The following is a 24,750-nucleotide window of genomic DNA, read 5'->3' as shown; positions in this document are numbered from 1 at the left end:
CCAGCATTTTATTTAAAAAAATTAAATTTTTCATTTTCACGTCCAACTTTAACAAAAATTCTTCAAACACCTGTGGGGTGTTAAGGCTCACAATATCCCTTGTTACATTCCATGAGGGGTGTAATTACATTTTGGGGGTCTTTTTTTTCCTTTTATCGCTTGTGAAAATGAAAAGTATGGGGCAACACCAGCATGTTAGTGTAAAAGTGTAATTTTATTTACAATAACATGCTGGAGTAGACCCCAACTTTACCTTTTCATCAAAATGTGTAAGGAAATTTCTCCCGAGTACGGAAAAACCCCATATGTGGCCCTAAACTGTTGCCTTGAAATACAACAGGGCTCCAAAAGTCAGAGAGCGCCATGCGCATTTGAGGCCTGAATTAGGGATTTGCAGAGGGATGGACCCGGATGCAAGAATTAGACTTGCCTCCGATACCAAAATTATCCTACTGCAGTATTTCCCAAACAGGGTGCCTCCAGCTGTTGCAAAACTCCCAGCATGCCTGGACAGTCAATGGCTGTCCGGCAATACTGGGAGTTGTTGTTTTGCAACAGTTGGAGGCTCCGTTTTGGAATCAGTGCCGTGCCATACGTTTGAAATTTGTATTGGAGGTGGGAGATGTAACTGTGTAGGGGTATATGTAGTTTTTTACTTTTTACTTTGTGTTAGTGTAGTGTAGTTTAGTGTTTTTAGGGTACATTCACACAGGCAGGAGTTTACAGCGAGTTTCCCGCTGTGAGTTTGAGCTGCAGCGGAAAATTTGCCACAGCTCAAACGTGCAGCGAGAAACTCACTATACACCACCGACCATGTGAATGTACCCTGTGCATTCCCTTGGGGGGAACCTCCAGCTGTCGCAAAACAACAACTCCCAGCATGCCCTTTGGCTGTCGGTGCATGCTGGGGGTTGTAGTTATGCAACAGCTGAAGGAACACTGGTTGCAAAACTCTGAGAATTTGTTACTTAACTCAGTGTTTCCCAATCCGTGTGCCTCCAGCACACTACAAACTACAACTCCCAGCATGTACGGTCTGTCAGTACATGCTGGGAATTATAGTTTGCAACAGCTGGAGGCACACTGGTTGTGAAACACTGAGTTAGGTAACAGACAATGTTTCCCAACCAGTGTTCCTCCGGTTGTTGCAAAATATTTTATAGTGGTGTCCAAACTGTATCCCTCCAGATGTTGTAAAACTTCAACTCCAAGCATGCCCAAACTGTCCAGGCATGCTGGGAGTTGTACTTCGGCAACATCTGAAGGGCCAGATGTTGCTGAACTGCAACTCCCAGCATGCCTGGACAGTCCTGGCATGGTTTGTAGTTTTGCAACATCTGGAGGGCTAAAGTTTGGACACCACTGTATAGTAGTCTCCAAACTGTAGCACTCCAGATGTTGCAAAACTACAATTCCCACCATGCTTGGAGTTGTAGATTTGAAACACCTAGAAGCAGCAGTGAAGATTACTTTACGGCGAACTTCCCTGCTGCGTCTGACACCACCGCCGCAGCTGCATCCACTTGCATGCGTCGTTCCCCGCTGCCTGCCACCGGTCCCCACGTGATCTCAGGTAATTGCTGCCAGTCCCCCCGCCACGCCTCCCCTGAAGCCGTCGCCTCCATATTCCCTTGCTCTGCCTGGACTTCTCGGGGCGGGCAGAACAGGGGAAATGAACTGTCAACCCCCCCCCCCCTGCGCACCTGCCCTGCGATTCACCGGCCAATCGCAGTATATAGGAGGAGGTGGCACCCCTGCCATCTCGCTCCTGTCCTTTAGGATGATCGGGGCTGTCTCTGACAGCTCTGTCATCCCTATTATCCAAATCGCCGATTTGAATTGATGACATGATCTCAGGGCCCCCCCCCCCAGGCATTTGCACGGGATGCCTGCTGAATGATTTCAGTAGGCATCCCACTACGGTCCCCGCCCGGTGTACATTGTAGCAGAGTGTTGTTTCCTCAGTGTTGTCACATGAAAATATATAATAAAATATTTACAAAAAAAGTCACTTATGTTAGATACTGCATGTTACCTTTGTGGTACTAAACTTTGAAATATTGCAAATGTATTTTCATCAAATCATAAACCTTTAAATGAATATAAGTGATAGTTATTAATAAGAATAAATGAGACAAATAACAGTTGTTTTTAAAGATTTGATCTGCTTTCTTCTATTGTAAATGGTGACCGGCTGTTCTGTTTTTAGAGGTGTTATGGCTATTGGTTTCACTGAAGATCAAGGCTGTTCTGTAAATGGAATTTAAATTCACTTCCACTGACTTGTCTTTCTTCTTTGTCATTTTCTTCATCCTCTAAAAGCTTATAAATCCTAGCATAAATATTCTTTTTGTGTGCAGAACCCTATTGTGCAAAGTGTTTACATAAAAAATGTTGTGACCAGTATATAATTTCTGTCTACTTGTCTCCTTTCAGATCATCCAAATTATTGGTGCTGTTGACAGAGATATGTCACCTACAGGGCAGAAATTTTCCTTCAGACTGCCACCTGATGGTTTGACAAATCCCAATTTTACCATCCATGACTATAAAAGTAAGCCTCATGATTACATACATTTTATATTCTGCAAGAGCCACTTGCATTAGCAATTGACGGAACAAACAAATAACAGATGGTTCCACACACTGCTGGAGTGATGTCAGATTTATTCCCTAACACAGCACATCTAATGCATTCAACAAAATCTATAGACTTGAATCTTTATTTCAAATTTTGACAAATAAATATACTTTATAGAAATAATAGGAAAAGATACAAAATGGTGATACAATTATTTTTTAATGGGGATTCTTTTTGAATCATGAAAGATAATAAACTGATAAATAAAATTCCACAATGTCCATTCTTTCCAAAAAAAATTTATGTCTAGATATCGATCATAAAATGTTTTATGCCTAGATATCTTTCATATAAGTTTATACTGCAGTGTGTAAAATAAAAGGAATTTTAGGGTTTATAAAAAACTGCCTTTGCTTATGATTATTATGGTACACGACAAACTGCTCAAAGATGAGGGCTAAAGGACTATGTCCTAAATAACTTAACATTCTAAGCATAGAGGATTTTTATTGAAGTAGTACTATGGTCAAGGTCATGAAGTATTATTCAGACTCCTGAGGCATTTGTACTTCTCTAGAATCAATTTGTGGATATGTGCTTCCTGCTGATGCCCAGAGGTGCATGTTTCATGTTTGGGTTTAGGCTGCTTACTGTTAAAGCCCAATCCAGGAAAATTAGGAAAACATTATGTAGAGATAAGGGATCTTTTCAAAACTTTGGTTCTGCTGGTTCGTTGAACTAGTTCTGTCTGAATCTGTACTTCACCAATCGCCGAAAAAAAACTAAATATAACACTGTCTAAGAGCCTTAGAAGCACTGGATAACACTGTTAAGTCACCTAGGAGTGTATATATGTATCTCTGAGCTGTTTAATGGCTAAATTATTTTAAAGTTAAGTAAACATATATTGCTATGGGTAAACGGATGGTACCTGGTGGTAACTAACAGTTGGGACAAAAATACTGCACTAGTGGATTATGCTTTTTGAAATTATTTTGAAATTGACACAAAATTATCCACTTTTGGAGATATATGCATGTCAGTGTTTAGATGCATTGGCTTTTTCCAAGTGGTCCAAAAATGATCGCTCTTTGGGAGGAGCAATAGGTTTTATGCCTGGAAATTGAAGAAGCAATGACTTTTTACAGGTTGTGAAAAAATATTCCCCTTTTTGGGCATGGCAACATGATTGACATTCTAGAAAGTGCACAAAAATTAAACAAACCCCTCTCTACACACAAAAGTCAAAACAACTGGCACAGTTATTCCAATTAAAAATAGTTCACACTAACAGAACAGATGCAGAATGATCTCTGCAGTGCTGCTTTAATAAATGTTTGCATATGTGTGGTCCTACTCCTATCTGTGTTGTTCACTGCTTAGTGTCCCTCACAGAGATCTTCACCTAACACCTGCTATCTCTAAAATGGGCGCTGAAGTTATTAGCATAGACTTTTACAGTGACTTTGACATCACCCCTATACTGCCTCCTAATTGACTGAGAGAGCTATTTAAAATACATTTTCTGAGGTCATCTGATCCTTCCTCCTCCTTTCTGCTAAGTGGCTGATGTTATTTTACCAGGTTCTGCAAAACCAAACAGCCCAAATTTTACATTCTAGCCAAATCAAACTTTTAGAAAAGTTCTGACCAAACTCGGGTTCTATGTGTTTGGTTTGCTCATTTCTATCCATATGTAGCAGAATATGACCTTACAATTGACCTGTGGTGTTTATGTTGCAGATTTCACCCCTCCAATTTATACAGGAGAAACCTGAAGTAAATCTGAGCCAAAATCATGAGCCAAAAGCTATACTGCGGATAAGGAAAATCCTTGCATGAGGACCTAAACTGATAGTACTTATTATTGAGCATGACAAATTTGATTATATAAAATGTTATATAATTTAACTCATAGAGGGTACTGGGCACCTGGTACTTAGTGCACCAGGACATATCTGTACACTGAGTCCTGCAGTGGTTATGAAGCGAGCACAGGAGCTGTGCTCACACCATAAACTGCTGGTCCCAACTACATTCAGCAGCCAGGGACATCATGCTTATGTCGTCCATTAACCCATCAGATGCCGTGATCAATACTGATCACAGCTTCTGCGGAATCTGCAAATACATAGCACTGATAAGTATCTGCAATCTAAAGATTTTTAAAAAATGGTCCCCTGCAAAGACTTAAAAAGTGAAAAAAGTTTTAAAAGTTTCAATAAAAGTGAATAAGCCCCTCCCCCAACAAAAAAGAAATTCCCCTATTTTCCAAGTTTTCAAAATAAAAAAGTAAAAAATAAATCAACATATTTGGTATCTCCGCGTGCGGAAATGTACAATATGTTAAAATATTAAGTTAATGATTCCATATGGTGAACAGCGTAAACGTAAAACAAAAAAAACAAAGTCCAAAATTGCAAAGTCAACATCATATCCCAGAAAAAAATATAGAAAAATTGATCAAAAAGTCAAGTCATTTATGCATAAATGGTACCAATGAATACTAGAGATGTCAATTAGGGATGAGCGCATTTAATGTGACAAATCTGAATTTGTTACGAATTTCAGGAAAAATTTGATTCGCAACGAATGTGAATATTGCCACGATTCTATTGCGCAAATTGCTTAATTAAACTCCATTTCTCCAGGGCATCTAAAATGGCGGATCCACATGTCAGCACATGGGGCAATGAATTATGGGAAGGCGGGAACAAGGGCCAGCGGGATGACCCGGAATCACGTGCAGCATGCAGCCTATCAGCAGCCAGTCGCCCTTGTGATGTCAAAGCCCTATATAATCGGCAGCCACCTTCCAGATAGTGACTCCAGCATTCTATTGCAGAGAAAGTGGGACAGAGAGAGACACAGAAAAACATTTTTACACCAGCGATTCACCTCAAGCCAAATTCCTGCCTACAAACACTGATAGGGAAGAGAGAGAGATTAAGAGAGAACATTCACCAGTGGGTGTATTACAGCAGGCTGCCAGCAGCGATTCACCCCAAGTCCATCCTATAAGCACTGATATAGAAAAGAGAGAGAGTGAGAGAGAAAGTGCATTTTTGGATGTATTACAGCAGTGATTCACCTCAAGCCCAAATCCAGCCTACAAGCACTGAAGGGAGTGAGAAACTGTGAAAGGCCAGCCAAAAGTAAACATCTGCTGGTGTTGTAGACTAATACTGTTTTAAGTGTACTGGAGGGCCTTGAAGTCCCCTCATAAATGCATACCACATACGTAAATCTAAGTGGTGTACTATTTAGTTCCTGTTAAAGTCTAAAAGGCCTAGTACATTGCAAGGCCAGCCAAAAGTGCACACCTGCTGGTGTTGTAGACATATACTGTTTTAAGCGGCATACTGGAGTGCCTTGAACTCCCCTCATAAGTGCATACCACATACATAAATCTAAGTGGTGTACCATTTAGTTCCTGTTAACCCTTTCACAATGCAGGACGTAAATGTACATCCTGGTGCGGTGGTACTTAACACACCAGGACGTACATTTATGTCCTGTACATGACCGCGAGCATCGGAGCAATGCTCGGCTCATGAACGGCAGTTCCCAGCTGCTGATAGCAGCCAGGGACCCGCCGGTAATGGCAGACATCCGCGATCATGCAGATGTCTGTCATTAACCCCTCAGATGCCGTGATCAATACAGATCACGGCATCTGCGAGTGCAATCAGAAAAATGCATGCGCTGCCACAGTGATCCGATCATCTGTAATGGTGGACGGAGGTCCCCTCACCTGCCTCCGTCTATCTCCCGGCGTCTTCTGCTCTGGTCTGAGATCGAGCAAACCAGAGCAGAAGTTAGCCGATAACACTGTTTAGTTCTATGCCCTATGCATAGCACTGAATAGTATTAGCAATCAAATGATTACTATAAATAGTCCCCCATGGGGACTATTAAAGTGTAAAAGTAAAAGGAAAAAAAGTAAAAAAAAATAGGAAAAATCCCCTCTGCCAATAAAAATGTAAATTGTCCCTTTTCCCCATTTTACCCCTAAAAAGTGTAATTTTTTTTCTATATGGTCTCCTCATGCTGCCGCCAACTCCAGGCTGTGTTATTCAGCCACTATATGGTCTCCTCATGCTGCCACCACCTCCACGCTGTGTCATTCAGCCACTATATGGTCTCCGCATGCTGCCACCACCTTCACGCTGTGTCATTCAGCCACTATATGATCTCCTCATGATGCCACCAACAACAGGCTGTCATTCAGCCACTATATGGTCTCCTCATTCTGCTGCCAACTCCAGGCTGTGTCATTCAGCCACTATATGGTCTCCTCATGCTGCCGCCACCTCCACTATGTGTCATTCAGCCACTACATGGCCCCCCTAATGCTGCCACCAACTCCAGGCTGTGCCATTTAGCCACTATATGGTCTCCTCATGCTGCCGCCACCTCCACACTGTGTCATTCAGCCACTATATGGTCTCTGCATGCTGCCACCACCTTCACGCTGTGTCATTCAGCCACTATATGATCTCCTCATGATGCCACCAACAACAGGCTGTGTCATTCAGCCACTATATGGTCTCCTCATCCTGCTGCCAACTCCAGACTGTTTCATTCAGCCACTATATGGTCTCCTCATACTGATGCCACCTCCAGGCTCTGTTATTTTAATGCTCTGCTACAGTTATTCTAATAGTGATGCCTCTAATCTGCATGTCATACTGAATAACAGTATTAATTCACTAACCCAGCACACACCCTATGTGTGTTACAGCAAGGCAAAGTGTTCTAAACCCATGTTGAGGCTCTCAGTAGGCCAGAAATATACGTTTTTAATAGGGATTCAAGAATAAATTCGGACCAAAACACATTTTTGGGGAAATTTCTGTGAATCGTCCGAATCAAATTTTTCTAAAATTTGCTCATCTCTAATCACGGTGCAAAAATGAGCCCTCATACCACCCCACATATGGAAAAATGAAAAATTTATAGGGGTCAGAAGAGGACAACTATAACCCCTTAGAGACATAGCCGTTTTCCATTTTTGCACTTAAGTTTTTTTCCTCCTTACCTTTTAAAAATCATAACCCTTTCAATTTTGAACCTAAAAATCCGTATGATGGCTTATTTTTTCCCACCAATTCTACTTTGTAATGACATCAGTCATTTTACCCAAAAATCTACGGCAAAATGAAAAAAAAAATCATTGTGCGACAAAATGGAAGAAAACTTGGCATTTTGTAACTTTTGAGGCTTCCGTTTCTACGCAGTACATTTTTCAGTAAAAATGACACATTATCTTTTTCTGTAGGTCCATACGATTAAATTGATACCCTACTTTTATAGGTTTGATTTTGCATCACTTCTGAAAAAATCATAACTACATGCTGGAAAAGTTATTTGTTTAAATTTGTCCTCTTCTGACCCCTATAACTTTTTTATTTTTCCACGTACGGGGCGGTATGAGGGCTGATTTTTTGCACTGTGATCTGAAGTTTTTATCGGTTTAATTTCTCTTAATCATCAGACTTTTTGATTGCTTTTTATTCATTTCTATGGTATAAAAAGTGACCAAAAATACACTATTTTGGATTTTTTTCGCGTACGCCATTGACCGTGCAGTTTAATCAATGATATATTTTTCTAGTTCAGACATTTACGCACACGGGGATACCACATATTTTTATTTTTATTTACACAGGTTTTTTTTTTAATGGGAAAAGGGAGTGATTCAAACTTTTATTAGTGAAGGGGTTAAATCATCTTTATTAACTTTTTTTTTTTGCAATGTTATAGCCCCAATAGGGGACTATAACATGCAGTACATTGATTCAGTACACTGATCAATGCCATTGCATTGCAATGCATTGATCAGTGTTTTGGCGGTTGATTGCTCAAGCCTGGATTTCAGGCTTGGAGAAATCAATTGTCAATCACACGTGCAGGAGGCAGGTAAGGTACCCTCCTGATGTGTCCTAGCTGATCAGAACATCGCAATTTTACTGCATTGGTCCTGATCAGCCCGAGAAGCCGGGAAGCTTTCGCTTTCACTTTAGACGCACCAATCAACTTTGATCGCCACGTCTGAAGAGTTAATGTTAGCAATCTGCCTAAACAGTGATGTCCGGTATTAGCGATGGGTCCTGGTTGTTGATAGCAGCCGGGACCATGCGGGTATGATGTGCGCTTAGCTCCTAAGCTCGCTTTTATAACCCTTCCATGCCACAGCACCGTTTATAAATGGTGTTTTGTGGCAAGGGGTTAAACATACAAATTTTGTAAAAAAAAATTTGTTTTGTTCTTTTTAAGTAGTGCAATAATAGTAAATCTTTAAACATGGATATCATTTTCGTCATGTTTACCCACAGAATAAAGAGAGCATGTCAGATTTACCATAAAGTGCACTGTGTAAAAACAAAACAACAAAAATAGCAAAATATAAAAAATGCTAAATTTCTTATTCATTTCCCATCATACATAATAAGTTATTGGTTGTGCCGTAGATTTTATGATAAAAGGTTTCATTACAAAGAACAAGTAGTGCCACAAAAAACAATCCCGTATATGGGTCTGTAGCTGAAAAAATAAAAGTGTTATGGCTCTTAGAAGGCAAGAAGGAATAAGCAAAAACACAAAAATGAAAATTTCCTTCTCAAAGCCAAAATGGGCTGTGTCCTTAAAGGGTTAATAAAGGTGTAGAAATGTTCTAATAAATGAAAAGAAATTGAAATAAATAAGATGGGATTTTTGCTACAATTGACAACTACAAAGTTTTAAGTTATATGCTAAATGTATAATATACATCATAGATGGTTTAGTTATATTTTTTTTATCTCAGTGTAGAAGTTATTGAATTTGTTGTCTTCTTATTTTATAGATAACTCAGCCGGTATAGAAGCACAGAGACATGGATACAGTCGACAAGATAAAGAGTTTTATCTCCTTCCAGTGGTGGTGGAGGACAGCAGTTACCCTATCCAAAGCAGTACAAGCACATTGACTATTAGAGTATGCAGATGTGACTCAAGAGGGGCTATACTCTCCTGCAATGTGGAAGCAATTTTTTTACCTGTTGGTTTAAGCACTGGTGCTTTGATAGCTATTTTGTTGTGCATTATTATTCTTTTAGGTAAGATTTCTCTCCTAACAAAAAAGTATACTATATTTATCTATTTCTATTTTGCTGATCACCAAAAAGTTTGAATTCAGAAACTCCCTATACAATTTTAGAGAAAGCTGTGACTGACCGTAAATTTCGGTCTGGCAAAAAAGACTTTGTGGAATTACATATTAGACAGTCAATTGAAAAGTAGATCATGTAGTGCATAAGTCAAGCTGGGTCCCCCCAAAAAGTAGTGACCCATTGTAAGCTGCTAATAAGCAGGAGGACCACTTAAAGATGCCTATATATATATATATATATATATATATATATATATATATATATATACCTGATGCTGCCACCTAAGACTGACTTTTGACCCAGATCCTTAACTTTCACCCTGATGCTGACAACACCTGATCTGATTCTGACCCCTGAATGTCAGAATTAAGCTACCTGACACCTGACTTAGATACCTGAATCTGATCTCTGAAGATCACATGTAACTTTGAATCTGATAGCTAACATTGACATGTGACTATGGCATCTGATTCTGACGCCTAAAACTGACATCTGACTCTGATGAGTAACACTGACCCCTGGCACTTACATTTGACACTTATACCTGACTCTGACAACTTATGCGGACATCTCACCACTGAGGAATGCCAAAAGTCAAAGTCAAACATCATTTGAATTTGTAATTTGAAACATAGCTAGCTTGTTTACAGTGTATCTTATACTTATACAGATTCTGACCAACAAAGAAAACCAGATGTAAAAGTCAGAAATCATCTGAGTTTGTAATCTAAATAGCAGATATAAACTGCAAGATGTTTGGATTACAAATCTACATGATGTCTTACTCTCACCTTTGACACACTCTCACCTTTGACATAATGTCTGACCTTCACCTTTGACTTACTTTACTGCACAGAGGTAGGTTGTTAGTGCTACATGTCAGCATCAGGGGTCAATGTCAGGTGGCAGATTCAGGTATCAAAATCAGTTTTCAGAGTTAAGTGTCAGGCGGGAAAGTCAGAGTAGGGGTATCAAGTGTCAGGGTAAATAATGTGCCAAACACTTAATGGGGTATTCCAGGAAAAAAACTTTTTTTTAATTATATCAACTGGCTCCAGAAAGTTAAACAGATTTGTAAAGTACTTCAATTAAAAAATATTAATCCTTCCAGTAGTTATCAGCTGCTGAAGTTGAGTTGTTCTTTTCTGTCTGACAATAGTGCTCTCTGCTGACACCTCTGCTTGGCTCAGGAACTTTACAGAGTAGGAGCAAATCCCCATAGCAAACCTCTAATGCTTCGGACTGTTCCTGTGACAAGCAGAGTAAAAGTCTTTATAATGATCAGGCGATAAACCATGGCAGTATATTTGTAATATATCAGATTTCTATTAATAATACAATGATTAGGCTTTGTTTATTTTAATGGGCTGACAATTTATTTAAAAAAAAAATTATTATCCACAAGCTGGGTGAAAAAATTGTGATGGTCTGACTGCTGAGACCTCCAATTATCTCAAGAATGGGGGTTGCCAAGTGTCCTTTTTAAATGGAGGAATAGTTTGCTTGTGTAGTTACCACTTCATTTACTGTAATGGGAATGCCAGCGAAGTGGGTAGAGCAATGAACATACTAAAGCAATAATGCTCCTTTACAATGTGTAGCTAGGTAGCTAGCTATTTTTGAGAATTTAGGGAATCCCAGTGGTCATATCCACAGCAATACTGTATTTATCAGCTTTTCTGATGATGGGAGTTAAATGCTATTAGAATGCCAGCCCATTTTAAGACTAAAAAAAACTATTTAAAGCATTTCTACTTTATGTAAGTTTAAACATTGTTTTAGTGACAAAACATAATTAATAGAACAAGTTTTCATTTTCTTTAGTTATAGTGGTACTTTATGTAGCATTAAGAAGGCAGAAGAAGAAAGATGCTCTGATGACCTCAAAAGAAGACATAAGAGATAACGTAATCCATTATGACGATGAAGGAGGTGGAGAAGAAGACACTCAGGCCTTTGACATTGGTGCCCTAAGAAATCCAAAGGTAATTGAAGACAATAAGGGGCGTAGAGACATAAAGCCTGAACCTTTGTGTTTACCTCGTCATAAACCACAAGCAGAATACAATAGTGACATCAGAGATTTCATCAATGAAAGGCTGCAAGAGCATGATATTGACCCAAATGCTCCACCATATGACTCACTAGCAACATATGCATATGAAGGTTCTGGATCTGTAGCTGAATCACTCAGCTCTATAGAATCGCCAAGTATGGAGCTAGATCAGGATTATGATTTCCTAAGTGACTGGGGCCCGCAATTTAAAAGCTTGGCAGAAATGTTCGGAGGAGAAAATTTCAACACAGACAAACTCACTTAACTTTACACAAATGGCAAGCAATCGAAAAGCTTTATCTAGACTATGTAAAAAGAAACATTTTATATTAAAATGCTACAATATTTATCATACTGTCAGTTTCTGTTTGTTTCACAGCTGGAAGACTATGTAATGAAATAAAACAAATGTTTTTTAATATTTTTATTTAAAGAAAACTGAGGTGTGACATCTACAATACAAGTTACGGAAATGATTCTAAGGATACATTTCATGTACTGATATTATGTTGGAAACAAAACATTTTTTTTTAAAACAACTAAGGTGCCTGGAAACACTTTCTTCCTGACAAATGCTTATATGTATGGCAACACCTTGCAAAGGCAGCTGTAAGGACATATAAAGGCCATGTGACTCCATACTACATGGGAAGAAAAGGTATGTAAAGCAGATCTCCCATGCCACATTTCCCAGGTAGCTTTTTCTTATAGTAAGTGTTTTATTCCAGTCTCTTATAGTAAGTATTAGAATGTGACAGGGAATTTGTGCCAAGCTGATTCAGGGTTATTACCTTTCACCAGTAAAGAGAGAACTGCTATTCATAATCTTTCTTTTCAAAATTATTGGCCTTAAAGGGGTTATCCAAAAAACACAAGCAATTTATTTGCAAAACTCCTCCCCGTCTGTCTCCAAGTTAGGTGTGGTTCTGCAGCTCAGTTCCATTGAAGTGAATGGAGCCAAGTTGTAATACCACACCCAAAATGGAGACAGACAGGGAACAGTTTTGGAAAGAAATTACCTGCAATTTTCTATTCCTGGATAACCCCTTTGAAGCCCCCACACTTCTATGTAGGTCCCACACCGATTAAGCCTCCATCCAGCACCATGTTCTTTACAGACCAGGGTCAATAACTCAGAAACAGCTTTCTGCAGATGGGTATTCTTTACTGTAAGACAGATTTTTGACTTAGCATACATTCCCAATCAGTTTTTAACACTCCTAGTTGGAATGAAACACTGACTTTAAGTGAAAATTGTAGTGAAAGAGCTCTCTACCTAGAATTTCCAATAGAGCATGAATAGTCTATAAGCCTTCACACGTCATTATGAAGCTCTCCTCAAGGACTAACATTACCCCTTTGGTCTCATACTACATGATATAAGCCATAACAGAGAAAAAGAATAATATCAATGAGAAAAGCAATCTATCTTTCTTATATTTCAACTAGTACCACCTTTTTACTTAACAATAATTTTACATTGTGTTTCCCACTTTGGCTTTCCCAGTTTAGCTTCATATCACTGAATTCAAAAGAAATTATTAAAATAGAAATCCACATAAAAAATATCTTACAAATTTTTTTTTTTATTCTTTTAAAGCTACTGAAGAAAATAGCACATTTTCGTTTTACTGTAAACTTTTACTTATGAATATCATTGGTGTTTAAGTTGCAAAGACTCCACTGAGGCGATCTTTTGACATGAAGCTAAACAGTGTAAATTCCTGATTATTACTGATTCCTGATTAAATTACTAAATGGGATCACAGGTAGAATTTGGGAGGTCAGGTGCCCATCATTTCTTACAAAAACAGCACCACCTCTCTCCTCAGGTTGTGTGTGGAATTACAACTCAGCTCCATTCACTTCGAATTAAGATGCAATACCACCCACACACACCGTGGGGACACCCATTTTTTTTGAAATTCTGGACAACCCCTTTAAGATCTCCCTATGGGGATTTAAAACATCTAAAATGTATATTTTAAAAAGTTACAAAAACCTATCCTTCTAAAAAAATATTAATTACCCTCCCCTCTCTAATAAAAAAAAAATAAAAGAAACTCAACATATTTGGTATAATCATATAACCATGAAGAAATGTGTGAACTATTAAAATAATATTATGTTTATGATACCGCATGGGAACTGTGTAGACGTAAGTAATACCAAATGCCAAAACTGCAAATTTTTGGTCAAATCAAATGCCAGATAAAATTGAATAAAAGGCAATCAAAAAGTCCTATAAAATCAGAAATGGTACCGATAAAAACTTTACATCACAGCTCAAACAGTGGACCCTCATACAGCCCAATAAATCAAAAAGTATAAAAAAAATGTTTGGCTTTGTTGTGCATCTTATGATAAAATGAAAGGTGTTATTACAGGTACAATTGGTCAAAAAAAAAAAAAGCCCTCATATAGCTCGGTGGATGAAAAAAATAAAATCATAATGTTTCTTTAAAAGCAAGGAAGAAAGAACAAAAATGCAAAATTGAAACCTGGATGTGTCTTCAAGGCAAAAATGTGCTGTGTACTTAAAGGGGTACACTGGTGGAAACCCTTTTTTTTTTATTTTTTTTATTAACCAGATGCCAGAAAGTTAAACAGATTTGCATATTACTTCTATAAAAAAAAATATTTACCGTTCCAGTACTTTTTAGCAGCTGTATGCTACAGAGGAAATTGTTTTCTTTTTTAATTTCTTTTTTGTCTTTTCCACAGTGCTCTCTGCTGACACCTCTGTCGGTATCAGGAACTGTCCAGAGAAGCACATGTTTGCTATGGGGATTTTTTCCTGCTCTGGACAATTCATGATATGGGCATCAGGTGTCAGCAGAGAGCACTTTGGACAAGACAAAAAAGAAATTCAAAAAGAAAATAATTTCCTCTGTACCATACAGCTGCTAAAAAGTACTGGAAGGAAAAGGTGGAGCAAACATCAGCTGATAAGTACTGGAAGGATATTTTTTTTAATTTTTTTTTATAGAAGTAATTTACAAATCTGTTTAACTTTCCTGCACCAGTTGATTTTTTTTTTTTTTTTATGTTTTCCACTGGCATACCTCTTTAAGGGGTTAAATGGGTCATGTGTAAGACTGCAAAATGGACTGGAATGTTTTAAAATAATTGAAGATTTTTGCAGAAGCATCTCTTTGGTCATTGCAATGAAGTCTACCCAGGATGTGTTTGCATAGTAAATTAGGGTTGAATGTGTACATATTGAATAAGAGGCAGTTCCAAGAGGTAATTTCAAGGTAGGTTCACCATCTAACATGGAGAAGGACTGTTTGAACTCCATTGGATTAATAATCTTTGGTTAAGGAATGAAAGGGTATTCCATTTTTTTTTTTTTACTATGCTACAGAGGCTGTAAAATTACTGTAGTTCATGATATAGTTTATGTACCTGTGTTTGATGGCTGGGCTCGCAATTCTTATATGGATTTGAGCAGTGAAAAGGGACTATAGTTCTCTGTGTATATATTGTGGATTTACATATTTATGTCATATCAGGCCTATGGTGCTGTTTAGAGATGAGAGAACTTTTGAAAAATTGCTTCGGGTTGAATTTATTCATGGTGAATCTATCAGAAAAAAAATGGCTATTTCTGGCCTACAGAGAGATTCCATAGGGGTGTACAACACTTTGCTTTGTTCTAACATGCATATGGAGTGTGCTGGGGTAGTGAAATAATACTGTTATTCAGTATGACATGCAGATTACCGGCATCACTATTAGAAACAATATTAGTAACAATTAGTTGGCTGAAGCACAAGCATGAGGAGACCATTCAAATTAAAGATTTTGAAATTGAAATTTAAGATTTTGAAATTTTAACTCCCAAGTTTTAGTGTCCGGGGCCCCGGCGAGTGGGTACAAAGGACCAAATGTAATAAGGAGTCAAATGTCACATGGCGGCACAATGACAAAGCCTGGAGGTGACATCAGTATGAGGAGGCCATAATGTGGCTGAATGGCTGCCTAGAGTTTGTGGCAGCATGTGGAGACCATATAGTGGCTGAATGGCAAAGCCTGGAGATGTCTGAATCATGAGGAGACCATATAGTGGCTGAATAACACAGCCTGGAGTTGGCTGAAACATAGGGAGACCATATAGTGGCTGAATGGCACAGCCTGGAGTTTGCAGATGCATGAGGAGACTATTCAAATTAAAGATTTTGAAATAGAAATTTAAGATTTTGAAATTGAAATTTTAACTCACTAGTTTTAGTGTCCAGGGCCCCGGCGTGTGGGTACAAAGGAACAAATGTAACAACGAGTCACATGGCGGCACAATGACAGAACCTGGAGGTAGAATCAGTATGAGGAGGCCATATAGTGGCTGAATGGCACAGCCTGGAGGTGGCTGAAGCATGAGGAGACCATATAGTGGCTGAATAGCACAGCCTGGAGTTGGCTAAAGCACGAGAAGAGACCATATAGTGGCTGAATAACACAGTCTGGATTTGGCTGAAGCATAAGGAGACCATATAGTGGCTGAATGGCACAGCCTGGAGTTGGCTGAAGCAGAAGCATGAGGAGATTATTGAAATGTAAGATTTTGAAATAGAAATTTAAGATTTTGAAATTGAAATTTTAACTCCCAAGTTTTAGTGTCCGGGGCCCCAGCGTGTGGGTACAAAGGACCAAATGTAACAAGAAGTTACATGTCACATGGCGGCACAATGACAGAGCCTGGAGGTGACATCAGTATGAGGAGGCCATATAGTGGCTCAATGGCTGCCTGGAGTTTGTGGCAGCATGTTGAAACCATATAGTGGCTGAATGGCAAAGCCTGGAGGTGTCTGAATAATGAGGAGACCATATAGTGGCTGAACACTAGAAAAAGAAAAAGCCATCACTGACAAATGGCAGCACACCCAATGTAAATGCTTAGAAATTTTATTGGTACAAAATACATGAAAAAACAAACAATTGCACAGGAGAATATGTTAAAGCATGAAAAGATATGTTAAAAACATAAAAATTTGACTTGTGCACTAGAACATTTTTCGTTTAGTTTCGTTGCGTTTTTTCGTTTTGGAAAATTTATTCGATTCGGTAATATTTTCGGTTTTGATTTTTCGGATCCATTCGGTATTCGGTTTGATTTTTCAGATCCATGCGGTATTCGGGTACATTCGGTAGATCTTTTTATTCTTTTTTGGACTTTAGCGATTCTAAAAAATTACGAAGATACCTTTTTAATTAAAATTTCGTAGGGTATCTTAAAAAATTTATAATAAAAAAGATACAGTAGTGATGGAAAAATTTGTATCTAACGAAATGTATCTTTTTTTATTATGAAATGTTTATTTATTTTTAAACAGGGATCAATTTATGTGAGCAGGTAAAGCACTAAAAATGTAGCCGACAATAATAAAAATGTATAGTGTGCGTGTTTTTCACTTTTTTTTTTATTTTTTAGGTAGTATTACTACTCCCAGCATGGAACACACTCTTCCATGATGGGAGTAGTAGTTATCTGTACTAATTGACAGATCTCCAGGGTCCCTTGCGATCCTCTTGTATAGATGCGGCGGCAGCTCTTCTATGGTCTCCTGCACTCACGTATACATACACATATTCATATTTCCCGCAGAGCTGGGATTGGCCAGATGGTTCCAGCCAATCACAGCTCTCTGTGAGAAATAGGAATTTGTGTATATATACGGCCGTGCAGGGGACCATAGGAGAGCGGCCGCCGCATCCATACATTATACAGGAGCATCACAGCGGGTGTCAGGAGTGATACCTGCAGTGATCTTTCCTTTACTACAAGTACTACTCCCAACATGGAGTACACTCTGCTCCATGCTGGGAGCTGTAGTACCTGCATTAAGAGACAGATTGCAGCGGGTGCCAAAAGTTACACTCCCTGCGATTAATGTCTATTAATGCATGTACTACAGCTCCCAGCATGGAGCAGAGTGTGCTCCATGTTGGGAGTATTAGTACCTGCAGTAAGGGACAGATCCCAGCGGATGTCACTCCTGACACCCGCTGCTGCGATCGTCCTGATGTGAATGTCGTGATCAGCTGTTCTCAGGGCTACAGAGCCGGGAGAACAGCTGACCCTGAGCCGTAGGTATACATCGTATATCTGCTGCCCAGCAAGAACTGATAGTGAGCCTGCAATGTGTATACAGTATACACATTGCTGGCTCACTTAACCCCTTGCTGAGCTGTGCGCTATGCACAAGCCCAGCAAGGAAAGAGTTAACTTACACTGCTGTACAGTGTAGGTTAACCCTTTGGGTGGTATACACTATATACAGCTATCTATAGATAGCTGTATATAGTGTATACAGAAGACGAAGTCCGCTTACTTCCCCCGAGTACCGGGCAGGTCAGTGTAGCTCCGCCCCCTAGTGATGACGTCATTAGGGGGTGGAGCTACAGAAGGAAACAAGGCTAGTTAATCTGAAGCTCTGTTCACATTGTCCGTTTTGTATAATGTGAACAGACCCTTCTGGCAGTGTCTACCCAGACAGGGAGACTCCAGCTGTTGCTAAACTACAACTCCCAGCATGCCCAGACAGCCAAAGGCTGTCTGGGCATGCTGGGAGTTGTAGTTTTGCACCAATTGGTGGCTCCATGTTTGGGTAGACATTGCATCATGTGTGCTCTCCCCAGCGGATAGCACCAAAAAAGTCATAACCAATTTTTTCAGTTTTTTTTTCTTCTCGTTTCAGATCCGTGTATGCAGAGGATTACTGCGGATACGATGGATTACGGCGGATTATTATTATTTTTTCTTTTAATAAAATGGGTAACGAGGGCTGTGGGGGAGTGTTTTTTTTAAATAAAATAATTTTTCCAATGTGTTGTGTTTTTTTTTATAGAATTTTCAGGCTTAGTAGTGGAAGCTGGTCTTATTCACTGAATCCATTACTAAGCCAGGGCTTAGCGTTAGCCCCAAAAACAGCTAGCGCTAACCCCCAATTATTACCCCAGTACCCACAGCCACAGGGGTGCCGGGAAGAGCCGGTACCAACAGGCCCGAAGAGTCAAAAATGGCGCTCCTGGGCCTAGGCGGTAACAGGCTGGCGTTATTTAGGCTGGGGAGGGCCAGTAACAATGGTCCTCGCCCACCCTGGTAATGTCAGGCTGTTGCTGTTTGGTTGGTATTGTGCTGAGAATGAAAACAGAGCTTCAGATTAACTAGCCTTGTTCCCTTCTGTAGCTCCGCCCCTAATTACATCATCGCTAGGGGGCAGAGCTACATGGACCTGCCCGGGATTCGAGGGAAGTAAGCGGACTTCGTCTTCTGTGTACACTATATACAGCTATCTATAGATAGCTGTATATAGTGTATACCGCCCAAAGGGTTAACCTACACTGTCCAGCAGTGTAAGTTAACTCTTTCCTTGCTGGGCTTGCGCATAGCGCACAGCTCAGCAAGGGGTTAAGTGAGCCAGCAATGTGTATACTGTATACACATTGCAGGCTCACTGTAAGTTCTTGCTGGGCAGTAGATATACGATGAATACCTACGGCTCAGTGTCAGCTGTTCTCCTGGCTCTGTAGCCCTGAGAACAGCTGATCCTGACATTCACATAAGGACGATCGCAGCGGGTGTCAGGAGGAGTGACATCCGCTGGGATCTGTCCCTTACTGCAGGTACTAATACTCCCAACATAGAGCACACTCTGCTCCATGCTGAGAGCTGTAGTACATGCATTAATAGACATATCGCAGCGAGTGTAACTTCTGACACCCGATGCGATCTGTCTATTAGTGTAGGTATTACAGCTCCCAGCATGGAGCAGAGTGTACTCCATGTTGGGAGTAGTAGTACTTGTAGTAAAGGAAAGATCACTGTGGGTATCACTCCTGACGCCTGCTGTGATGCTCCGGTATAATGTATGGATGCGGCGGCTGCTCTCCTATAGTCCCCTGCACGGCCGTATCTATACACATATTCCTATTTCTCACAGAGAGCTGTGATTGGCTGGAACCATCTGGCCAATCACAGCTCTGCAGGAAATATGAATATGTGTATATATACGTGAGTGCAGAGGACCATAGAAGAGCTGCCGCCGCATCTATACATTATACAGGAGGATCGCAAGTGACCCCGGAGATCTGTCAATTAGTACAGGTAACTACTACTCCCATCATGGAAGAGTGTGTTTCATGCTGGGAGTAGTAGTACTACCTAAAAAAATGAAAAATAAATAAAGTGAAAAACACAGACACACTACATTTTTATTATTGCCGGCTACATTTTTAGTGATTTACCCGCTCACATAAATTGATCCCTGTTTAAAAATTAATAAACATTTCATAATAAAAAAGATACATTTCGTTAGATACAATATTTTCCATCACTACTGTATCTTTTTTATTATTATTTTTTTATGGTACCCTACGAAATTTTTATAAAAAAGGTAGCTCCGTAATTCTTTAGGATCGCTAAAGTCCAAAAAAGAATAAAAAGATTTACCGAATGTACCCGAATACCGAATGTATCCGAAAAATCAAACTGTATATGTATCCTTTTTATTATCTTTGTTATTAGAATGAATTCTTTACGTTCGTTTATGGATAACAAATGCATTCGTTATTTACCGCATGCATTCGGGAAATAATGAATGCATTCATTATTTTGCTATTCGTATTATCGTGGCTATTCGGGAATGTTCAAAATATGTTTTCGTGCATTTGGATCGGTCCGAATGCCTGAAAACGGTAAAATTTGGTAAATTAGACATTCGTGCCAAACCGAATTGCACATGTCTAATAAAAATCCCTGGCTTACTAAAGCCAGCACACAACTTAGGGGATGGGCCATGAACCCCCTCTCCTAAACAGACACCCGTCCTCAGTAATACAATAATCAACTGTATGTCAGGTCTGTATACCACATGTAGGTAGCAACCAAATAATTATCAATACATAATGTGCCCATGCAATTCAGGACCAATGCAAGTGCTATATACTACCATGTGGTGGTCACTGACAATGAATCTATGGGGATGGAAAATCATAAACCTAAGTTACCATACAGAAACAGACATTTCAGGCCAGATGGAGGTTGGATGGGGTCACCAGAGTCCCCGCGCGTTCCGTTGCCACACAGGGGCAACTTTCTCAGGGGTGGTTCAACGACACAGCCTGGAGGTGGCTGAATCATAAGGATACCATATAGTGGCTGAATGGCACAGCCTGGAGGTGGCTGAAGCATGAGGAGACCATATAGGGGCTGAATGGCACAGCCTGGAGTTTGCTGAAGCATGAGAATAGACCATATAGTGGCTGAATAACACTGCCTGGAGTTGGCTGAAGCATAAGGAGACCATATAGTGGCTAAATGGCACAGCCTTGAGTTTGTGGCAGAATGAGGAGACCATATAGATTCTGAATGGCACAGCCTGGAGGTGGCTGAAGCATGGGGAGACCATATAGTGGCTGAATGGCACATGAGGAGATTATTGAAATTTAAGATTTTGAAATAGAAATTTAAGATTTTGAAATAGAAATTTTAACTCCCAAGTTTTAGTGTCTGGGGCCCCGGCGTGTGGGTACAAAGGACCAAATATAACAAGGAGTCACATGTCACATGGTGGCACAATGACAGAGCTTGGAGGTGGAATCAGTATGAGGAGGCCATACAGTGTCTGAATGGCACAGCCTGGAGTTGGCTGAAGCATGAGAAGAGACCATATAGTGGGTGAATAACACAGCCTGGAGTTGCCTGAAGCATAAGGAAACCATATAGAGGCTGAATGGCAAAGCCTGGAGTTTGTGACAGAATAAGGAGACCCTATAGTTTCTTAATGACACAGCCTGGAGGTGGCTGAAGCATGGGGAGACCATATAGTGGCTGAATGGCACAGCCTGGAGGTGGCTGAATCATGAGAAGACCATATAGTGGCTGAATGATGAGGAGACCATATAGTGGCTGAATGCACAGCCTATAGGTGGCTGAATCATGAGGAGACCATATAGTGGCTGAATGGCACAGCCTGGAGGTGGCTGAATTATGATGAGACCATATAGTGGCGGAATGGCACAGCCTGGAGGTGGCTGAAGCCTGAGGAGATCATGTAGTGGCTGAATGGCACAGCCTGGAGTTTGTGGCAGCCTGAAGAGACCATATAGTGGTTGAATGGCACAGCTTGGAGGTAGCTGAAGCGTGAAGAGAACATATAGTGGCTGAATGGCACAACCTGGAGTTTGTGGCAGCATGAAGAGACCATATAGTGGTTGAATGGCATAGCTTGGAGTTTGTGGCAAAATGAGGAGACCATATAGTGGCTGAAGCATGAGAAGACCATATAGTGGCTGAATGGCCCAGCCTGGAGTTGGCTGCAGCATGCCTCTAGCTGCGACTCTGACTGCCACTCGCCCCTAGTCTACTGTGACCTCTGCCTGATTAATTTAGGCCTCTGCCACTCCTCTGTGCACGTCCTGGCACTTCTCTGCCTGACATACTTAGTTTGTATATGAGAGGAGTACAAAACGCTTCACTATGCATAAAACAGTGTTTGTCTAGAAAAGCAGCAGGTGTTTACTTTTGACTGTTCTTTCACAGTATCTAGGCACTTGACAGATTAACAGGCACAAAATAGTACACTCCTTAGATGTAAGTATGTGGTATGCACTTATGATGGCAGAAAAATGCACTACAGTACTCATAAAAAAATTATTTTTGCACAACACCAGCAGTACACAACAGTGCGGCAGCACACAGTCACTGTGTACTAAACACAAAATTGCCTTCTTTCACAGACTATAAGGAATGGACTACAGGGTATGTATTATTCAGTCTACACAGTAGTATAACCAGCAGACCATTTGTGGTGGAACCAACAGGGCAGAAAAATGCTCTACAGTACGCTTAAAAAACATTTGATGTCCGTCCTATTTCTCTGCAGTGTAATGAATGAAATGACGAGCTGGAATATGGCTGCCAAATATATATAGGGCTGTGACATTACAGCGGTGACTGGCTGCTGATAGGCTGCATCCTGCATGTGATTCAGGGTCATCCTGCCTATCTGCCTTCCCGCCTTCCCAGCGTTCCCTGCCCCATGTACTGACATGTGGATCTGCCATTTTAGATGCCCTGGAGCCTGGAGCACAGTAAATGAAATTTAATGAAGCGATTTGCGTGATAGAGTCACGGCGATATTCGTATTTGTTGCAAATCAAATTTTTCATGAAATTCGTAACAAATTTGGGTTCGTCAGCTTCGATTCGCTCATCTCTAGTGCTATTTCCACTGAGCACATGCCAAGCCACAGAAAATGGTCTAACTATTTTCCTTACTACTTTGCGTTTCTCATAAAGGACATTAATAATCTCGGGGGCCCTCACAATCTCTAGTTCTCAATTACTCCTCTCCGCATGGCAGTGCTGCTACTTTATTGAAAGTAGCAAGTGTAAAAGGAAATCTGTCATTAGTTATGCTTTCACTAACCTGTCAGTAGTGCAGGTAACACTGATGACAACCATACTTACTTAGTCCCATTCCGTGCTCAGGTTCTCCCACAATCTTTAACAGCATCTTTCGTTCCCGGGCAGACTTGGAACATGGATGGAGCTTGGTGACGTATCCGCTGCTGCTTCTCTGCTGGGTCCCGCTGTTAGCAAACAACAGCAGTGACCTCACGAAGCTCCTCCCATGCTCCAAGTCGGTCCGGAAAAAACAGGAAAGATGGCGGGAGAACCAGAATGGAACGGGGCCAGGTAAGTATGGTTGGGATAAGTGTCACCTGCACTACCTGCCTGTATATGCAATAAACTGGGTTATAGTGTGGGTGAACATGAATCCAACGAGGGGTCACTTACTTAAATATGTCCCGTAGATCCTGAGATATGTCTCCCATAAGATCCTCTGCTGAATTCAGTGAATCATGCATAGAGGGTGAAACCTCATAGGCCAATTTACATATTCATTATCTGTGACTCCACTTCACTAGGATGTAAAGTCACAGACAATGAATAAGAAAATTGACCCGTAAAGCTCCACCTCCTGCATACAATCCACTGAATTCAGCAGGGGATCTTTTAGGGGACAAATCTTAGGACATACTGGACATATATAAGTAAGTGACCCATCTTTAGATTCCTGTTTACCCACACTATAACTCAGTGCATTGGGTTTAGTGTGGGTGAACAGGCTGACAGTTTTCCTTTAAAAATGTCATACTGGCACAACAATGTAGGTTGTGTAGAGCTGTGTACTGTAGATTCTTGTGGTAATTCATGCCACAGATACACTAAGTTAAAGATACCTTATGCATCCCAAGCATACTGTTAAAGGGGTTCTCCACTGCCCTGTCTTCCGGAGCTCCGCTTGCAGCATCTGTAAGTTTATTACTCCGGACGCTGTGTGCGGGCTTCCGTGTTCGAGGCCACCCCCTCAACGAAAGTATATGGGGCGGTCGCTCCCCCTTCCAAAAGACTTTCGTTGAGGGGGCGTGACGTCACAAGGGGGCGGCCTAGAACACGGAAGCCCGCACACAGCGTCCGGAGTAATAAACTTCCGGATGCTGCCAGCAGAGCTCCGGAAGACAGGGCAGTGGAGAACCCCTTTAGATTCCCCAGGAGCGGTGCTATGTGCCAGCCCCAAGGAATCCACTTCATTGGTAAGCTAGTGCAGAGTTCTCTAAAAAAAAAAAAAAAAAAAAAAAAAAAAAGTGTATTTTTTATTACTTATTTTCAGCTTAGTAGTGGAAGAAAAAACGTATAACACAAATCACCCTATTATTTCCCAATTTGACCACTGTGTTTTATCATCACCCTTGTCAATAGGGTGTGTTGTAACACATTAATACAGTCAGTACTGATAGAGAGTGCCAGAATGTCTGAGGGGCATGTGTCCATTATCAATTACATTCCTTTATTAGAAGAAGTAACAAATACACAAAGACGAGATATAATAAAATAAATGACAGGATATTTAGATTGTGCAAATATCTAGTTAAAAAAGCATTTTGTTTCTGT

General features: G+C 40.4%; 1 protein-coding gene across 3 annotated transcripts in view; it reads left to right on the top strand.

Annotated features, from left to right (window-relative positions):
- CDH12 (cadherin 12) overlaps positions 1-12,139 on the top strand; it is an 863,358-nt gene extending 851,219 nt beyond the window's left edge. For all 3 annotated transcript variants that reach the window (XM_056520962.1, XM_056520961.1, XM_056520960.1), the window contains 3 exons: positions 2,437-2,554; positions 9,429-9,680; positions 11,559-12,139. In XM_056520962.1, the coding sequence (XP_056376937.1) occupies positions 2,437-2,554; positions 9,429-9,680; positions 11,559-12,055 (867 nt within the window). In that variant the 3' untranslated portion in view covers positions 12,056-12,139. The remainder of the gene's footprint in view (positions 1-2,436; positions 2,555-9,428; positions 9,681-11,558) is intronic.
- The last annotated feature ends 12,611 nt before the right edge of the window (positions 12,140-24,750 follow it).

The sequence above is a fragment of the Hyla sarda genome, chromosome 5 (genome assembly GCF_029499605.1).
Source record: "Hyla sarda isolate aHylSar1 chromosome 5, aHylSar1.hap1, whole genome shotgun sequence".
Taxonomy (NCBI): Eukaryota; Metazoa; Chordata; class Amphibia; order Anura; family Hylidae; genus Hyla; species Hyla sarda.
This window is presented reverse-complemented; position numbering and strand designations above follow the sequence as displayed.